The sequence below is a fragment of the Caloenas nicobarica genome, chromosome 1, assembly GCF_036013445.1.
Source record: "Caloenas nicobarica isolate bCalNic1 chromosome 1, bCalNic1.hap1, whole genome shotgun sequence".
In the NCBI taxonomy this organism is placed as follows: Eukaryota; Metazoa; Chordata; class Aves; order Columbiformes; family Columbidae; genus Caloenas; species Caloenas nicobarica.
Window position 1 is genome coordinate 119,282,808 of NC_088245.1, and position 19,753 is coordinate 119,302,560.

General features: G+C 45.6%; 1 protein-coding gene across 1 annotated transcript; it reads left to right on the forward strand.

Annotated features, from left to right (window-relative positions):
• Positions 1-877: 877 nt before the first annotated feature.
• SIK1 (salt inducible kinase 1) lies at positions 878-14,442 on the forward strand. Its single transcript, XM_065638458.1, has 14 exons — positions 878-1,036; positions 1,318-1,552; positions 2,395-2,511; positions 5,043-5,106; positions 5,309-5,470; positions 5,751-5,875; positions 5,990-6,113; positions 7,111-7,334; positions 7,574-7,723; positions 8,368-8,490; positions 8,715-8,940; positions 9,636-9,911; positions 10,465-10,696; positions 11,472-14,442. Exons 2-14 carry the CDS (start codon positions 1,400-1,402, stop codon positions 11,890-11,892), a joined length of 2,397 nt encoding a protein of 798 aa, XP_065494530.1. The 5' UTR covers positions 878-1,036; positions 1,318-1,399; the 3' UTR covers positions 11,893-14,442.
• Positions 14,443-19,753: the final 5,311 nt, after the last annotated feature.

Genomic DNA, 19,753 nt, shown 5'->3' on the forward strand with positions numbered 1-19,753 from the left:
CGGGCGTTGCTGCGAGCGGTGGGCGGCCGCAGCCCTCCTTGTGCTTAGGGATTAGGGACCAAATGTCCCCCGCAGGACGACAGCCACACGCTGCCAGCGGGACAGTCCCGCCGTCGGTGGCCGCACAGCCCCGGCGGGTGCAGGGCTCCGGCACACCGTGGGGGCTGTGTCGCTGGCGGGGATGTGGCTAGCGGGGGCCTGGCGGTCACCAGGGCTGCGCTGGCGCCGGCGAGGTGCCTCCCTCCGTCCTGCGGGCTTAGCGCGGCGCTCGCAGTCTCCACATCTCCGCCGGGCCCTCGGCAGGGTAGCGCGGCTGGGGGCAAGCGCGGCTGGGGGCAAGCCCTGCCCGCGGCGGCCGTCTTGCCGCCGGTGGCCCGGGCGCTCAGGAGCTCCCCGAGGGGACGGGCGGGCGGCGCGGCGGGGCGGCCACCGGACGGTGGGCGGCTGCCGGCGCCCCGCGCGCTTCAGCGGTTGGCGCGGGCGGCGGGTGCGCCGGCAGGGGGCGACCCCGCCGGGAGAAGGGACGCGTCACGTGACAGCAGAGAGCTCCCCCCGGCTCCGGGCGGGGGGGACGACAAGAGACCCAGCGGCCCCCTCCTTCCCTCTGCCCTGACGTCACCGCCCCTCCGTCTCCCGGGCGACGGCTCCATCAGCGCGCGCGTCAGCACCGCCCGTTCCTTGGCAACGGCCCGGTGTCTCGCTCTCCTTCAGCCTCGCGCCTGGGCGCGCGTCTCTCTGGCGTCAAAGTGACGTCAATGGGCCCGTCTCGGCTTTCGGCGGTGGGCGGGGGGAAGAGGCGGGAGGGAGGGCGGGGTGTGCGTGGAGGGGGGCCGGCGGAGCGCGGCGGGTGGCGGGAGGCGGGGGGGTGGGGGGGGAGAGGGGGCCGGGACATCCCGCGTGCTCCCGCCTGCCCCCCCGGCGCACGCCAGACATACACACGCGCGCACACACACACACGCACACGCACGCACACACCCCGCCGAGGCGGCACAGCCCGGCGCCGGCAGCCGCGGAGAAGCGCCCGCCGCCCGCCCAGGTACGGCGGCTCCACGGCCGCTCCGGCGGTTGGGCAACGGCCGCGCGAGGCGGCCGGGGGGCGGGGGGAGAGTGGCGCGCGGGGCGGTGGCGGCGGCGACGCGCGCGCGCGGGTCCGGCGCGGCGAGTTATGCAGCGAGCGCCGAGCGCACCGGGGCTTGGGGGAGCGGGGCCGGCGCTGCCGCGGCTCCGCTGTGGGGACGGAGGAGAGCCCGCCGAGTTGTGAGCGGGGTCCGGCGGCGGGCGCGGCTTGACGGGGCGTGCTGTGCCCTCTCCGTGCAGGTGCGAGCGCCCCGCGTCCCCGGGGCAGCGCGGATGCTCCCCTCCTAGGCACGGCGTGCGCTGCCCGCCACCCGCCTGAGCCATGGTGATCATGTCAGAGTACAGCTCCGTGCCGGCTGCCGGACAAGCCCAGCAGCGGCCTCTGCGAGTCGGCTTCTACGACATCGAGAGGACCTTGGGAAAAGGCAACTTCGCGGTGGTCAAGCTGGCCAGGCACCGAGTGACCAAGACGCAGGTGGGTGCGCAGGCTGGCGGGGGGACAGGGGGGCCAAGGGCCTGCCGCTTGGCGGGCCGGCTGCCCTGAACACGTCTTGAGGGAAGCTGGCGCTGGAGAGGAGGGAGAGCGGCATCGAGCTTTGCGAAGTGCAGGCGGCTCAGCCCGCCGTGGTGACTGAGCACCAGCAGTTGATGTGGCTCTTGGTAGGAGCTTCGAGTTTTCCCGGTGTGTTCAACAGGGTTCATGTAAAATTAAAAGCGAGCAAGAATATATGTGAAGTTAACATTTCCGAGTGTGACGGTAGCTTCACTGAATTACTTCGTCTTAGTTTGCTAAAGAGTCGAAAAAATTAATGATCTTTTGAAGACTTTAGACAGGTTTAATTTTTTCATTCGATGTGTTCACTTCAGGTACAAAGAACTTGCAGTGTTATTTGCAGAAATGATTTATTAATGGGCACGCAACCGTATCTCCATTTGTAGTGCATGTCAAAATCACATCAGTCACTACAGTAGAAAGCAGTCTGTTGCAGGAATCTGTTTTTCACTGGCTTGGGATGGATTAAAAGATTTACTGAATCCTGTCCAGTGCTAATTTCTGCAGTTCTGTTCACTACCTTATGTGTAATCCTTTGATGTAGAAAAGAAAAATGAAAATGTTCTGCGTCATGAATTCTGTGCAGTTCAGAAAAACAGAATCAGCTTTGTCAAGTCTATACTTTAAAAGCTACTTTACTTGGATTTTGTGAGTTTGTGTGTGTGTGTGCTGGGTGTTGTCTTTTTTTTTTTTTTAAGAAACTTTAATAGTAAGAGTACCTATTTTATAAAACCTGCGGTTTTATTTTTTTTTTAAATCTGCAGGTTGCAATAAAAATAATTGACAAAACAAGGTTAGACCCAAGCAATCTGGAGAAGATTTATAGAGAAGTTCAGATAATGAAGCTTTTGAATCATCCACACATTATCAAGCTATACCAGGTAAGAGGTCAGCTTTGAAGTGCAGCATGCAGGTGAGATATGCTTGTGCTTTTCTCTTGCACGATTTTACGTCAAATATTTGCAGAGAGAATGCATATTGAAATACTTTTTGAAAAACACTTAGACTGAGTTTTTTAAAAGTAATTCATCATTCTTTGAACAAGACTCTGGTACATTGAACAGCTTTTTGACAAAGTGCACTGTGAAATTTACAATTGAAACCTATCTGAAGTTTGTTTCAGATCCAGGAACTGATTATCTGGACTTGTATTACTAACTTGCCTTTCCTAATTCCTCTGCTTTTCCAGTTTAGAGGACTGGAACTTCTTAAGTGCTTTTGATAAGAGGAAGACTTAAACTCATGTAGGACAGTAAAGAAGAAAGCTCAAAAGTTGAGTTTGCCATAAATGGAAAGGATTTTAAATCAACAACAATTAAACCAAATCAATCTAAGTAGAAAATCTATGTAGAAGTCTGATCTAGGAATTAGAATTCTAATCTAAGTAGAAAAGAAAAAGCCAGTAAATGTTGGTATCTTAGAATATGTCATAAAAAGACCCATTTGGTTATTCTGTTCCGGTTTGTGTAGTTTTGAAAGTGAATTTTAACTCTCCTTCCCCTTGTAGAGTTTCACAACATGAATTTTCGTTTAGATTTGTTCAGTTTCTTCACTGATGGGTATTTTTAACAGTAAGGAGAAATTAATGTGTTGTGCAGAAAACAGGATGACAGCTGTATAGTGAGCAAGGACTGCTTTGCAAATTCTAAATAATCAATCTAATTAGCATTTGGTATAAATTCCTCTTAATCATCTTAAATAGTGCCATGTGGGTTTAAGAAGATGAGGTATTGCACTCTGTCTGGACCTGTCTAGAAAGGCAAGGGGGAGAGAAGAATAGATGGACGAAGCAGCAGGTCTGAAAGTCCGTGTGCAGTAGTAAACACTATTATCAGCTGCAATTTTACCGTTGGGTTTGTTAGCTTAAAAAAAAAAAAAAGTTTAATAGTTTAATTAATGTGTAAGGCTGATGAGCCAGTAAGGCAGGTGCTTAGGCAAGGCAGTATTTTTAAAGATGTTGACACACATGAAGTGCTTGATATTTATAGTATTAACCATCACAACAAAAATTATTCTATGTTAACATCTGACATCATTGTTGCCCATAGGGCAGCATAGGATATACAAAAACATTCTAACAGTTTGGTTGATTTCATTTCAGTGGAATGACGTGGGTGAAAATACTATTTCGAAGCTTTTAGAAAAGCAGGTTAAATACCATCTAGTTGAACCACCTCACTTGACAGAGCAAGTGACGTTGGTAGTGGACCATAATTTCTTCGCCGTGAAGTTTTCTTTTCTTTGTTGTTGTAACTGATGCTTTACCTGTTTGGTGGAGACTGAGAAGCAGGGATGGAATTAGATGACATGCCAATGTAGGGTGTGTGTTCTTGTATTATTTCATCATTGTTTTAGTTTCAGCACAGCGTCTTAATTTCGTCCAGATGGCAACTTTCCCAGAACACTTTCCTTCAGTTTTTTTAAGCTGGGAACCTCTCTTCCTTTGCTCCCTGTTTATTTTAATTTTGTGTCTGTGTGTACTTGTAGTGAGGGGAGGACAAGAGTCTTCAAAAAAGTTACATGTTAGGAGCCTGGAAATTACAGCCTCTGAAGTAGCATTTTTGATTATTAACCTGTTGTGAGCCTTCTGCTTCCCAAACAAAATATCTGCTCCTTGAGAGTCCAATTCCAAGGAAACGGTGTATTTTAAAATCTGAAATGCAACATTTGAAAGATGTACCACAGTAACTGAAGATTAATTTGGAAATGCTCGGCATTTCTCATTCATTGTTTAGTTTTCAGTTATTTTTTCCTCCAACAGAACAAATTAACAAGTATCAAGGGGAGTTTATACTAGATTGATAGGTGAACACTGAGCAATATATTGACAGTTGTTGATGTGCATCAAGCTCTGCCATTACACAAACAGCAGCCTATTGTCACTTGCATCAGAGGCTTGCCATGTCCCTGGCCAATACCAAATGGCAGAGGGGTATTTGATACTATTTCTTGATTTGTCCAAGTTGCAGATATCTCTCCTGATCTGAGTACCTGCTAACCTTGAAACAAAGACTTCATATAAACTTTAAGTGACTTTGTATGTTCAAAATGTTATCAAATGAATTGTAAAACTATATTTACATATTTTAACAAAAAAGGAATTCAGGGAAGTGTATGAAATTATTGAAATTCTCATCAGTTATCTTATGGAGATTAGGTGGCATGGTAATGGTGAGAAGAACAATGGCATGGGAAGCCATTGTATGTTGTAGTCACATAAGCATTGATTTGTTATCTTATTCATTATCAGTTTGCTTGGAAAGAACACTGTGGTGCAAAATTAGATGCTTTCACTGCCAGCTGTTGCGTCAAAGAAATAATTGAACTGATATATTTGAGAATACACCTAGAAAAATGAATGAAACTACAGAGGTCTGCATTTTTTTAAGCATGTCCTCTTGTGTCTTCACAGGTTATGGAGACAAAGGATATGCTTTACATTGTTACTGAGTTTGCAAAGAATGGAGAAATGTTTGGTAAGTCCTTACTGCCAGAGCTAACAGTTCTTTAAATTTAGGAGCCATGGCTTTATTATTGTCATTCCTGAGTAATATATATATTCTGATTAAAAATCCAGAGTTTGTGTTGTCAACTGTCAAACAGTGAGTGCAGCACCTGCAGGATTATGAAAAATTTCCTCCGGGTGTTTCTAAATCATATGCCTCTTCTGTCTTGCAGATCATCTGACCTCCAATGGGCACTTAAGTGAAAGTGAAGCACGGAAGAAGTTCTGGCAGATTCTTTCAGCGGTGGAGTATTGTCACAGGCACCACATAGTACACAGGGATCTCAAAACAGAGAACCTTCTGCTAGATGCTAACATGAATATCAAGTTAGCAGGTAATAAGAAATACATGGTTACTCTATAAACAACACTAGGCATTGAGCCAAATTCAGGCTTCTTAGGATGATCCTGCAAGTGTATTTATGGTAACTGAAAATAAAAAAAAAATTACTGATATTTCTCTGAACGTATCCTCTGGACAAAAGAGAATAGCTTAATTGAATAGGCAGTGAACAAAAGAATACATCTGCTCTCTTCTCTTCATTTTCTGCTACTTCTGAAATATTAGTGTGTGGTTGAGTCGTGCCTTACCCCAGACTTTTACCTTCATTCCAGACTTTGGCTTTGGAAACTTCTACAAGTCGGGAGAGCCCCTCTCCACTTGGTGTGGAAGCCCACCTTATGCAGCTCCAGAAGTTTTTGAAGGCAAAGAATATGAAGGACCTCACCTTGATATATGGGTGAGCTTGATGTTCCTTAGAAATTTAATTTTACGCTTTGTGAGGGTGTGTGGGCTTTGAAAATCATTGCTTCTACTGGAGTCACTCACGTGCTGTGCTGTTTTCTATTGACAGAGCCTTGGGGTGGTGCTGTATGTCCTTGTCTGTGGTTCTCTGCCTTTCGATGGACCCAATTTACCAACTCTGAGGCAAAGAGTGCTGGAGGGGCGTTTCCGCATCCCTTACTTCATGTCCGAAGGTGCTTTTTTCAGATCCTTAATGTTAGAAAAGGGGCTACAAATAAAGGAGTGAGCTGTCCTGTTCTTTTTGGGGCAATGACAGGTGGGGCTTGTTTTGCAGCTGGCAGCCACTTTCTGTTTATGTAGCTGGTAATTTCTGTAGGGCAGCGCTTATAGCTGAGGGGCTGGTTGCATACGTTTTCTTTTCTGGGATCTGCTTTATGGTGCATCTAAAAGACTGTCGTCTTCTTTCTTAGAGTGTCTTTATGGATTACAAAAATACTTGACACCCTAGCTGGAGAAATAATCACTCACAAAAGAGAGAAAACAGGATTTTAATGAGACTACCCTGCGAAGCTGAGATGAGCGTAGTTCTAAGATATTAGAACTATGCAGAAGGGATATATTTCAGTGTGGCTATGCTGTCAAGGAGAGCAGAAATAGTGGGGCTTAGCACTGTTTCTTGAGCACTCCAACAGTCTGGTGAGAAAAAGGAACTGAAGAGTATTATCACTTCACTCTGATTTGGATTAAAAAACAAGTGAATGTGCGTCTCTCTTTAAGGGAAAAGTATCTTTTGAAGTCTGACCTTTACCGGCTATAGGTGAATGGCTTTGATTCCCTGTTTATAAACAAGTAAACAGTATATATGGACCAGGAAGCTGTATGCGATGGGTTCTGTACTAAATTCTGACCTATTTTAAGTGGATGTAACATCACTAAACCCGTACCCACTCAAAACTAGCTCTCCTACAAGGTGTAAGGCCACATGAAACCTGCCAGTATCCAATACAGCTGCATTTCTTGTAGTGACGTGTTGCTTTAGTTAAATGTATGTGGACATCTCTTGTGGTGTTTTGAATATCTGATAGTCAGACCAGGCGTCAGCTGCTAAGAAACCTTTAATTCCCATTTTCATACACATCACACACTGTTGTTGGGAAGTTTTCTTGGCAGTGACCTGTGGCTAGGCTGTTATTTTTGCCTCTTGCTCATGAGTTTGTCTCTGTCATCCAGACTGTGAAACACTAATCCGACGGATGTTGGTCGTGGACCCAACCAAGCGAATAACCATTTCCCAAATAAAGCAGCACAAGTGGATGCAAGCTGACCCATCTCTTCAACAGCAGCAGTCTTTGTCCTTCTCCATGCAAAACTACAACTCCAACCTGGGTGACTACAATGAGCAGGTCCTTGGGATCATGCAAACGCTTGGCATCGACAGGCAGAGAACTGTTGAGGTGAGAAGTGCTTGCCCCTTAGACGCATCTTCAGTGACTACCAGAATGCCAATAGTGCAGTCATATATATGTCGTTCAGTGACTGGCCTTGATCCAGTGTCACGGTGTAGTAAAATCTTCACTGCCCTTCTGGGTTTTTACTTATTTTCGAGTATGCCATTATGAGGCCTTAGTGATGAGCTTTGGCTCCTTATATCCTGAGTTACCTGTAACTCAAGGGTCCTTTCAATGTCTTCTAGTCTCTACAAAACAGCAGCTACAACCATTTTGCTGCCATTTATTACCTGCTCTTGGAGCGCCTCAAGGAGTATCGAAGCAGTCAGCTATCGAGTCGCACAGCAACTGGCCGTCAGCAAAGGCCAAGGAGCTCCGAGATCAGCAATGCTGAGGTAAGGAATTGCATTACTTACAGGGAAGCTGTGTCCATTGACTCTCTCATTTTCTGCCCCTTGCTATGGGAAAATAGAAGATGGAAACTGTCAGGCTTCTGAAAATCAATTTTGATATTGGTGCCCTCTGACAGGACACAGCCTACTGTTTTTCAGTGGGAGGTTGATTGAATATTAATGGCCCGTTTCCTGAGAAGTAGCTGTAGGTCATGGTCCAAAGAGTACTCTGCCCTCAGTGTGGGTCAATAATGAGCCAGAAGATTAGTCTTCTCATGGAAATTTGGCCTCTTAGGCACGGATTGGTTACAATTCTTTGTTACATACCCTGTAGGATTCTCAGAAGTATTCCATGGGTCAGCTTGTGTGTTTCTCTGACATTCTTTTTCTTTTCCTCACCCTAACCCCTTTGAAGTGTGCTCTGGGTGCCTTTTCAAATTGTACTTCCAGTTAAAAAGCCTAGCTTAGGAGAAGGAGTTTTGTGTTTGCGTTGGCATTGCAAGACTAACTTTTTTAATTTTGATAGAAAGTACGTGGAGAAACCTTGCACGGAAGGTGGCTCTGAAATTCCTTGAGCCTCCAGTATCTGAAAAGTCATGTGGAACTGCGGTGTATGTGATGGCTTCTGTGCATCACTCTCTCTCCAGATGCCTCAGGACAGTCTCACTAGTGAAAGCCTACGATCATCTGTGCTTTACCAGCAACCCCAGAGCCTGATTCAGCCATCCTTGCAGGCAGAAATGGACTGTGACATGAGCAATCCGTTACAGGTTGGTGTTCTCTGCTAAGCTGTGTTCTGTCAATCCAAAACAACAGGGGTTGTGATTCTGTTGTTCTCTCCCTCCAATCTTTTGTTTGGCATTTGGACATGGTGTCATGGTAGCCTCTCAAACAATATGCCTACTGAAGGCATGCCACAGGGCTGTGAAGAGTATGAAAAGGTAGTGCAGAAATAAGCAAAACACCATTCAGTCTGTGATTTGATGTTTTGCAGCCTGTGTTCTTTCCCGTGGATCCCAACTTCAACGGGCTCTTCCGGAACCGCTCCATCTCCCCCAACAGCCTGCTGGACACCACCATTAGTGAAGAAGTAAGGCAAGAGAAGGAGCTGGAAGATGAAATTAAGGAGTATGAACACCCCATCCGCATCCCTAGCAACACTAGCAGGAGGCACACACTGGCCGAAGTGACCACTCATTTCTATCAGCATGCCCCTCCATGTAAGTAAGTCTGGGAGAGATGAAGGGTGTCCGTAGTTAGAGGAAAAAGACATAGAAGGAGTGCCGTAGTGGACAAATGCCTGGGGAGTATGTGTTGATCTTACCTTGTCTGGGATAGGAAGGCCCAGAAGAGAGGTCTGGACTCTGCCCTCCACACTTCTGTCTTCCCTTAGATAAGCCTGGCCCTTAAGGAAGAGGCGATGCACTGTTGTATTGCATCTAGGTCACTTTAGAGGGGATCATTCTCACAAGCAGGAGATAACCCTTCTCTGCTTGCTTCCGCTGTTGTGCTGGGGGAGGTGGGGGTGCCTGAATTTTAAAAAAAGGTCATAACTAACTATTGGGTACACATTGAGACCCCATGAACTAAACAAACAAGCAAAGCTGTTCACAAAAACAGTAATCCTGTGTCAGCGCTGTTGTGCTGAGGAAATGCTGAAGGCCTGATCAAGCATAGCCTGGTGGTGCTGGAGTTGCTGGCAGAGCCCTTCTGGCAGTACAGGAGCCCCATCTTTGGTTATTCATTGGTGGCCCCTTGCTGGAGTCAGGCCCTGTGACAACACGAGTTATGGGACACCTCTTCAGCTCGCAGCTGCTTATTAGTGCCAGTGTAGGTGAGCAGAAGGCTCTGATGTCATGTTCCTTCATGTACTCATCTTGGGAATGTTCTTTCTCTCCTTCCTTCCCCTACCTAGGTATAGTCATTTCCTCTTCTGCAAGCCCCACAGAGGGAACTAGTTCAGACAGCTGCCTTACTTCATCTTCAAATGACAGCTCAGTGGCCCTGAGCAGCTGTTTGGCAGGTCAAATAATGACGGGGAGCCCAGCCACAGCGAGGATGACGTCGCCATTCCTAGCTTCCCAGTCTGACGCTCCGGTGTTACAAGTCCAGGGCTGCATGGGAGGTGCTTCTCTCCTGCCTGTCAGCTTCCAAGAAGGAAGACGAGCATCTGATACCTCATTAACTCAAGGTAATGTCTTCCTTGCTTTATTGCTGGGCAATTGCACCCTTCCAACTGCCACTAGAAAAGGGTAGCGTGCAGAGATACTTGCTTGCTCATGTTATTGTTAGACTGAGGCCAGCCACCTGGATATTCTACGTCTTATATTCATGGTCCCTGGGGCAGGATTGGATGACGTGAGGAAGGTGCCTAGATAAGAGGTTCTCAGATACTGATTCAACTTGCCCATGAAGATATTGCTGCTGCTGTGAGTGTGATGGCAGGCTCCACCTTCCTCCTAAAATATAGAGTGCACAACATCCTGATTTCTGTCAGGTTTCTCCTTTGCTGCGCATGTGTCCGTCTACACAAGGGTGCAGCTGTCCCAGACCCTGTTCCGTTACAAAAATTTTGGTCTGTCCATCAGGCAGAGGGGTGAATATGAACTGAAGAGTCACATTCTCTTCTAGCGCAGTTCTCACGCAAATGAAGGCAGCTGCCCAGAAAGGCTGATCTGTACAGGAGGCTCCTAGGCAAATGCTAAGGAGGATTAAAGTGCATTTCTTTTCCTCATGTCCCACAGGCTTGAAGGCTTTTAGGCAGCAGCTGCGGAAGAATGCTCGAGCCAAGGGGTTTCTCGGCTTGAATAAAATCAAAGGCTTTGCTCGGCAGGTGTGTCAGTCCTCCTCATCTCGCGCAGCAAGGAATGCCATGAGCCCTTTCCAACACACGCAGCCGAACACCTGCATGTACAGCAGCAGCGGGAGCAGCAGAGAGGGAAGAAGCCTCCTGGAGGAGGTGCTACAACAGCAGAGGTGAGATGCTGGCTGGGAGGAGTTTCACTCTTTTCATTGGGTTTACTTTGATTAGGGGCAAGCAGGGAGAAGTAAACACAGCAAAAGGGGTCCGGGAGTTTGGTCACTGGGGATTCCTATCCTCCATCTTTGCTGTGTGGCAGCAGATAAACTGGTTGGCTTCTTTTGTGGCTTCCTGTGTTGGCATGCATAACACAGGACATGTGGTTCCACTTAAAAATCTCAGCGTCCAAATATTTGGAGGTCGCTGAATTGAGAAGCAATTTGGTACCGTGGGGGAAAACATTACTTCTCCCCATTGCAAGCTGTGTTTTTCTTTGTTAGTTTTGGGAATGATTTCTTTCCTCCTCTGCCTCCTCCTGTAATTTTCCCATGGCAAGGAAGTGAGACCTTGTAATTTGGAAAAGTTACAGCCCACAAAGGAGGCACATTTCCAGTGACCTCAAATGTCATGTGTGGTGACACCTCTTCATTCCCATAGAAGCAAGATGGAAAATGGCGTTTCCGGTTTATCTGCACACGTTGTCTCTAGAACATCTATTATTAGCAAGCCAAATGGTGACTAGATAACTTACTGGTGATAGTCACCCTCTCGACATGAGGAAACGCCACGTGAAAACATGTCGACCTGGTACGGTCAGCTTGCTTTAGTTGTACTGGCTGGGTAAGGAGAGGTTTGATAGAAAGAAGGAAACAAAGGGGAAATTATGGTCAGAGATTGGGGCAAGAAAGAAGGAATTCAAGTTAACCTTTTCCATCCTTGATTTTTGTCCAGAATGCTCCAGCTCCAGCATCACCAGCTACTCCAGACAGCTTGTCCTCAGACTTCTCAGACATCTGCAACAAATGGCGCCCCTTCCTCTGATAGCGTAGGTACCTGCAAAGCATCCAATTCTCTTCTGTTGTCAGAGCTCCAAAGAGAGAACTCATTTGAGCTGACCTTTGCTGGCAACAGCCAACTGCTCCAACCTCATTTCTTTGGTGTCAGCGTGTCTCCAGTGTCCTCAGCAGCTCACCTTCTAGACACGCACCTGTACATCAGCAGCAACATCTCTCCAGTTGGCGCCACCTTCTCTCAGCAACAGAGTTTCTCTGCGCAGTCTCCAAGCTATGATGCTGTCACTCTGCAGCACGGGGATTGTGAGATGGAGGACCTGACTTCCAACCAGCTAGGGAAGTTCGTCCTGGTCAAATGAGAGCTCTGGCTGCTACAGCTCATGCTGCTCTTGTTGCAAAGAACTGTCACCGCTGTTCCATGGCATGTGTGGGTCCATGGCTGGCTGGTGTTGTGTGGACAAGTGACTCTCAGAAGCAATAAATTTTGAAGTATGTGAAGAGGCTGTCTGGCTCAGAAAGCTAGCAACTTTATAGAACTGAAACAAGCAATATGTATGTCTTTTTGCTTCTACTGTTCTTGCACTGAACAAATATGAATAGAAACTGAATTTTTTAAAGGTAAAATAATGATGGGGAAGATGGGTGGGGCATTTGTGGGGACAGGGAGGGATGTGGTTGGGGAAGAACTCTTCGGTACTGTACTCAAGTCAGACCAATACAGCTCTGCTTTTATGCAAGATTAGCAGCTGTCAGTAGTGGTGACACAGCAGGGAGAGGCTTTTCAAAGAAGGGACCAGAGCCTCTCTTTTTCACAATATTCATTTATGGGTTTGTGAAGATGATTACCTCTTTTAAAGAAAATAAACAGAAAACCATTGGCATGCAGCATTATGCATTCATAGAAGACAAAAATGGAAGCATTGCCATTTGTTCTTGTGTTTTTTTCCTCCCGTTAACACACATTTTATTTAAAGGAACCAACATCCCCATTCCACACCTCCTAGATATGTCTGCTTTACATGAAAACTGTGAACTTCTTGCTTGATACATCAGCTTGAAAAGCTTAAAAAAGTCCCCTTCTCATTAGTACAGAAAAAAGTAATCTATTGAAAATGTATCCCTTTGGTATCAGGATTGAAATTGCATGATGTCTGGTCTTTTGCAGGGTTGTTTGTTTTGGGGTGGGGTGTGTGTGTATACATACGCACCTACACACATGCATAGATTTTGTTGGTCTGAATAGTCTTCAGGAATCTTTTTATAAACACTAAGTTTTTTCATATTCTTGCAGAGGCACTGAGGAGGGAAGCATTAGTAGCGGTGGGGTGATGGGAAGGGTTTTCTTTTTAAAAAGCCCTCCTAGAGGTTGCCTACAAAGTGGCCTGAGGGGTATTTCTTAGTGCTGCACGTTGTTATTTCCGCTGCTAATTATGTTTTTATGCATTTCATTATCAGGGTCCAAACAGAACTGACTCTTGGGGAAATGTGCAATATTGAGGTTATAATTATATACTGACAAAGACAAAAGGAATAGGTTAGAACGGAATTCTACTCTAATGGAGTACAGCTATTTCTGAACAAAACTGTATTAAAAGTGAGTAAAACAGCACAATCTTTGGGTGTTTGGTTGGTTTGTTTTTAGCATATTAGCAAAATGAGGTTTTGGATTAGATAAGTGTTTTTTCGTATGGTTTTTAATGCTGTATATGTATATAAATAGGAAGCAGAAGACTATATAACAGTAGTTATTTTTTATATTTTGTAATATGCTTATATTGTGTTTCTGGTATAAACTCTGCTCCTCTCCCAAGGCAGAGCATGGCTTGTGTTGGTATCAATAGAAGTCCTGCTTAGGTGTAAAGGGGAGAGCAGACTGTGCTCCTACAGAAATGAGTTGGGTAGGGCGTTCATATTTTGGAAGCAGGTGAGCAAACAGCGAGCCAGCTTGGCTGGAAGCTGTCATCCGAATGTCAGAAAATAGCTGCATTCTGTCAAAATGCTTAAAGGACCCATCGCCCTAGCGTGACACAGGGTGCCTTCAAGTCACCGTGGCTTCTTGCAACCTGCAGTATTACACATTTGCAAATAATATAGATACTTGGTTTTTTGTTTGTTTTGGTTTTTTTAAAAAAGAAAAAAAGCCAAAGATTGACCAGGTTAATTGGTGGGAGTAGGAAGGGTTGAAGATGTCATGTGGCTCTGTCTGTGGCTCTCCATAAACAACCTCTTTATCTGTGTGTTGTATCTATACTGGTGCATCTCCAGCTCACCACTGCTGCTACGTGGTCTGGAAGCTTCAAAGTGAGAGAAAATTGCTTGAGTTGAATTTCTGTTAATGAGTGGTGCCTTGCAGCAGAGAAAACACCAAAGTCTCATGCTCATTTGTAGTGGTTTAAAAAAAAAACAAACCCAACCCCCCCAAAAAGATTGCATGGAGATGGCTGGAGAGGAGGGCAAGAAGAAGCCAGCTCATCACAAAGCAGCAGCTTTGCCTTCAGTTTTGTGAGGGGTCGCACACGTGCTTAAAATGCCGAATTTCCTCTTCAATATTTGTTTTGTTTAATGCCATGGATCAAAAGGCCACAGATTATTTTATTTCCTGTCCTGAGCAATGACAAGCACTTTACCTTCATAGTATTTTTTTTTTCTTTTCCAATTGCTGTAGAACCTCTTTGAAAATATTGCTGGAGCAAAAAGAGGTCATTTTAAAAGTCTGGGTTTTTTTGTAGGTATCCTGACAGTGCTGTTCTGCAGACTGCAATGCAATAGGGTATTTAAAGACACTTCGTGATTGGTTTAATTAAGGTGTATAGTTTATTTTTTATCGTGACTGAACAATCATTTTATTATGTTAAAATGAGGGGTGTACACCAAAATGATTAGTCGATGTGTTTTATTTAATATTTAAATAAAAAATGTTTTAAAAATGTTGTCCTGCAGATGATTCTGTGGAGTATCATCCCCTGATACATACATCTGACTGACATAGTTAAGACTCGTTTTAAAGCCTAAGTCCACAGGACATTACTGACACTTTCTATTACATACTAAATGAAGAGGAATGGCGGGCTCACAAATCTGATAATGGGATATTGAGCCTTTCGCTGGTAGGCAATCTGTCTGAATCTAACCCAAGTCTGTAGTAATCGGGTTATAAAATCTGACAGTAAGAGAGGTCTAGGGAGTGAAAACGGTCAAGCGTGGTTTAGTTGTTACCAGATGAGCGCTCCATCCGTGTCACCTTGATCTGAAAGAGGCCCCGGACAGATTAAGGCACTGCTGGAAAAAGAGCAAAGGGGAAGAGAGAGAGAGGGGGAAATTCCAGGGGTGATGTTTTTTCTCCTTTCAAATATCATTTGAGAATTAAAAAAATACTGGGAAGGTACAGGCGTAGCTCACCTGGGGATGTGTGTGCAGCACTGGCTGCCCTGTGTGGTGGGGATGCCTTGGCTAGGTGCAACCAAGCTGAGGCTCCTGCTGCAACCTTGCACTGCAGATGCACCTCGGCTCTAGCATGAGCAGTTGTGAGAGCGCACAATGCGGCTGCCTGTGAACGGAGACAGCGGCTCCAAAGCTGGTGGAGATGTTATTTGCCGAGCGTGTGTTGGGGAGGGAACGGCCAAAAGGAGGGGAAGTGGGGGTGTGGCAGGATGCTGGAAGGGTCCTGTGGAGCAATGCTGCAGGGACTGCAGGAGAATCACAGAACCATAGAATACCAGGTTGGAAGGGACCTCAAGGTCATCTGGTCCAACCTTTCTGGCAAAAGCAGAGTCTGGACAAGGTGGCCCAGCACCCTGTCCAGCTGAATATTAAGTGTCCAGCATTAGGGAATCCACCATTTCCTTGGAGAGATTATTCCAATGGCCGATTGTTCTCGTTGTGAAAAATTTCCCTCATGTCCAGTTGGAATCTCCCAGGAGTAACTTGTACCTATCGCCCTTCATCTTTTCTGTGTGAAAGGGAGTCTCCATCTTCTTTGTAGCCACCCTTTAAATACTGGAACATGGTGATAAGGTGGCCCCTAAGCCTTCTTTTCTCAAGGCTGGAGAGAAAGGTCTGACAGTGGAACCAGAACCTTGGTCTCTTCCCAAGTTTTTCTTCATTTGCTCTGTGTTTCCCTTGCGCCTTTGAGAGACCTGCGTAGCCCTGGGCTGTCGCTTGGACAGCATGCACATAGGATGTGATAGAAGGCTTTGTATTCTGCACATGCACTTAGAACGAGGGTAAGGAGGGATTTCACCTGCAAAGCGACCCTTATGTATTTGCAACCTCTAGTTTAACCAGGCAAACACTCAGGGACAAAAAAAAAAGAAAACGAAAGAATTTTTTTTCCCGATGAACAATGGTGTTGTGTTTTTGTTGTTGTTTTTTGTTGTTGTTGTTGGTGGTGGTGGTTGGTTGGTTGATTGATTTTTTAATGTAGGTCTTCATTCTGAAGTTATTTTCAAATCCACCTATCACTATTTGAAGGAAGGGGAAAGTGGTGGGAAAGTAAATGCAAAAAGTTAAACAAAAGCCCGGGGGGAACAGAGATGTTATTTACTTATTTTGCTTTCTAAAGGAGCTGTTTGATGAGCTGGAATTTCTAGAGCTCTGCATGCATTTGCCATGACTCTCAAACTGGTAGGAAAGTGTCACACACATTTTTTCTAAGGTTGTTTAAATGTGACCATCCAAAGTTAGGAACTTTGCAACTATTACAAAATAATGGAAGTATTCTTAATTATTTTTAATCTAGCTTTTAGTATGACCTGGTTTAAGAATAACCCCAAATGCTGCTTCCAGCTGGGTTCTCGGGGCATTATTTTAAACCCCAGTAACTCTGGGAAATCTCAGAAAGTTACTTCTTAATGGATATAGATCAGTGCAGTTCCACCAAGTTTCATTGACATCACTGACCCTTGGGTATAGAGGTGTCTTGACAGCATCATGATTTCTGTGAAATGGTAGGAAAAACAAGAACAAAGAAACCCTAGGACTCTGGACTCAGTTTCCATGTGTATACTGTTTCACTTTTGGTGCTTTAGTCACTGTCTTCCTGCTTTTCCTCTGAAATCTGTCTATGCTCCTGTTTACCATGTTTGGTTTTGTCTTTAATATCTCTCGAGATGCTGTTTTTCTTGGCTTCATTTCTCACATTACAACTTGGTACCTAGTTCCTTTTCCTTTCTTTCCCTGTCCGGGATTGGTGTTTTTTCCCCCCTTTCAGATGGAACAGATGCTGGCATGTTTTGCATAGCCCCAAAAGTGAATGATCAAACCTTGTTTTTTCTTTTAAAAAAGGAAGTGCTTAGAGCTGCCAGGAGATGCTGGACTGGTAGCAATGAAAAACACAGGCTGTTTTAGTGTGGAGCAAGCTGAGTGCGGACACCAAGCCAAATACTCTGGTGCCAGTGGGGTCCAGCCGTGGTAGCGAGGGATTCTCGCCTGAACCTCTCCTGTCCTCCAGCAGAAGACACGTAACTCATCCCCAGACCCATGACCTTCTCCCTCGTCGTGTCCAGAGCAGCAGTCACACCTCAGTGAGGAAAGGACTTCCCCATGGTGGAAGGCATCGTCATGTAATATTGGCCTGTCTCAGCTGCAGAAGGGAGAGCAGTTGAGCGTACAAAATTATGGTGCATGAGATAGAAAGTGATCAGTACTTCCATTCCACCCATCCTGCAAAGTGAGAATAAGGCACGCTTCATGCAATGAAGAATTAATTTAAGAACTAATAAAAGGAAATATGTGCCTCGGGAGGACATAGCTTCAAATGCGGTTTCTGGCTTATTTCATGACTGCTAACTACTTTTAGTGGTGACAGTTAAATCAATGGTAAAGGTAATCCACTGTCATGGTTTATGGGTTTAGCAGAGCATCTGTGGGAGATCAGGAAGAGCTGGTATTCGGTACAGACTGTCACGGGCATGATAGATGAATTTTTTGGACAGAAGTGCCTTTCTCCCAAGGCATCAGATATTAGTGCCTGCCAAAGGCAAGGCATTCGTGTGAGGTGAACTAATCTGATCATCACCTGCAATAAATTCTAGTTTCTTAATATGCATCTCATATCACAGATAATGTCTTATGCAGTGATAGTGGCTCAGACAAGGGGTCCAGCTAATCCAGTAGCTCATTTCAGAAGCAGATGTTTAGGGAAAGAGTGTAAGGACAGGGCAAGTATAGCACAATCCCTCTGTGGCATTACCAGACCAGTAGTGAGCAGACTGTGGTTTAGGGAATTTTTGACTGGCATCTGGGTCATTGTGTTTAACAGCTGCAGTTGGGTTGAGCCTCCAAGAATTTGTCTAACCCCTTTTGGAATTCTTATATAATTCTGGCCTTCGCAGCATCCTGTGACAAGTGCCATCATTCAGTTTTGCATCGTGTGAAATAAGTACTTTCTTTGTATTAGACCTCCAGCCCAACAGCTTGGCTTGTGCTTCCTTTCTCTTGTGATAGAAGACACAGTGAGTAATGCTTTCCTGTTCACACCTCCATGCTGCTCATGAGTTGAGGGGGCCTCTCTCGCATCCCTTCTCTGTACAGGTGACCAAGCAGAAGAACACTGCTGTATTGAGCTTGGCTGACTATGGAAACCATTGCACGTTTCTGTGCCATCTCTCCTGTATCTTCACCGATTCTTCTACATCTTCCTCGGTGTATGCAGAGGTGCACCTTGCGTTTGAGGCAGGGATACCCTAGAAATTGTCACTTTTTCATTCTGCAGTCATTCCTAAAGCTCTTTTTTGCCTCATTGACAACTACTGGGCCGTGAGATGGAGTTTTCAGCAAACTTGGTGACTCTGAGGTTTCCTTCGTGACTGATGTTAATTTAGAGTCTCTGATGGTCTTTGTATGGCTAGTGTCCGTCTTCCTCATGTTCCATGCTTTGTACTTGCTGCTGGCGAGTTTCATATGTCATTTCACCGACCTGCCATTCAGTTTTCTGAGATCACTCTCCACTTGGTTGCAGTTGGATCTTTTACAAATGTGCCAAGTTGCCCAGGTTTTGACAGGAATGGATTTGCGATGCATAAGCTCTCACTCTGCAAAGTTTGCTCTCTCCCATTCTGTCGCGTATCTAGTTATTCTGTTCTTTGTTATACTTTCTGTCAATTCGCCTTGTCCAGCTTTCCAGCCCACAGGTCTCTGGATGGCCTCTAAAATCCCTTTTTAAAAATGAATGTAACATTTGCCACCTTCCGTTCCTGTGGTGCCTCGCCATTTCAACAGCTGCTGTGGCATTGTGCTGAATAGGTCAGCAGTTTCAAGTCTGAGTTTCCTCAGAGCTCTTGACTGAAACTGTCTGGTCCCAACAATCTGCTAATATTACTTTTATTGTTTTATCCTAAAATCTCTTCTACTGACACTTGAGTTCCGTAGTTCCCTGTGCAGCCAGTCACTGGGGTGGGGCATGAAACCGAGCAGATCTACCACGATTGGACAGATGGGTCTGCACAGCCAGAAGTTGAAGCACCCAGACCACATGCTGTCCCTTTTGCACCCCACAGACAGGTGACAAAGCAGTGACAGCAGAGTGGGCGTTGGGGGTTCCCCAGGTCAGCCCAGCGGGCCCCTCGTTATGTGCTCCTGAGATGACCAGGCCTTTCTCCTTCACTGCCTTTAGAGAGATGCGGAGCTGAATTTGTGGATTGCTTCCTCAGCTGATGTAAACTGGCGTAGCTAAATCAAAGCTAATGAGCGACGCTGCTTTATGATATAAATGCTATTAACAGCACATTAAGGCTCTGACCTCCAGAGCCAGACAATCTCATCCTTTGTTTCTTCAGCCACTGAGGCAGTGAATTTAGATTCATTATTTTTGACGGAGCTTTTCCTGTATCATGCTGGGGTGCTTTTTTAGTTCTCCTCTGTCTTACGTCCTTTTCCGCTACCCTGGGCAACTGTTCTTTCACCAGTCCTTGGTTTATTCTGTGACAACAAAAATATCTTTGTCAAGAGCTTAGAAATTCTAGCTAAGTGCTTTTCTTGCCTATCCTTGCTGATCATTTCTTTCCCATTTCCTGGTAAGGTAACATCATTATAATTTGGTGAGCTCGTCTACACACTCAAAAGGTAGATGGGTATTTAGGGCCTCTCACACCCATTAACCTCAGCCACCTCCTGGATTTCCAAATAGATCTACTGCAATCAACATCTTGCAAAAATTGAGCTTTAAACCCCTCTGTTCATGCCATACAAAAAAAAAGTAGCAAAAAATTTGATTTTAGCTGC

What these genes read in the sequence shown, in the direction of transcription:
- SIK1 (XM_065638458.1), top strand. Translation starts at nt 1,400, where the DNA reads ATGGTGATCATGTCAGAGTACAGCTCCGTGCCGGCTGCCGGACAAGCC. An exon ending in CCCTTACTTCATGTCCGAAG is followed by an intron (nt 6,114 to 7,110) that starts GTGCTTTTTTCA and finishes TCTGTCATCCAG; the next exon opens with ACTGTGAAACACTAATCCGA. An exon ending in TGATACCTCATTAACTCAAG is followed by an intron (nt 9,912 to 10,464) that starts GTAATGTCTTCC and finishes CATGTCCCACAG; the next exon opens with GCTTGAAGGCTTTTAGGCAG.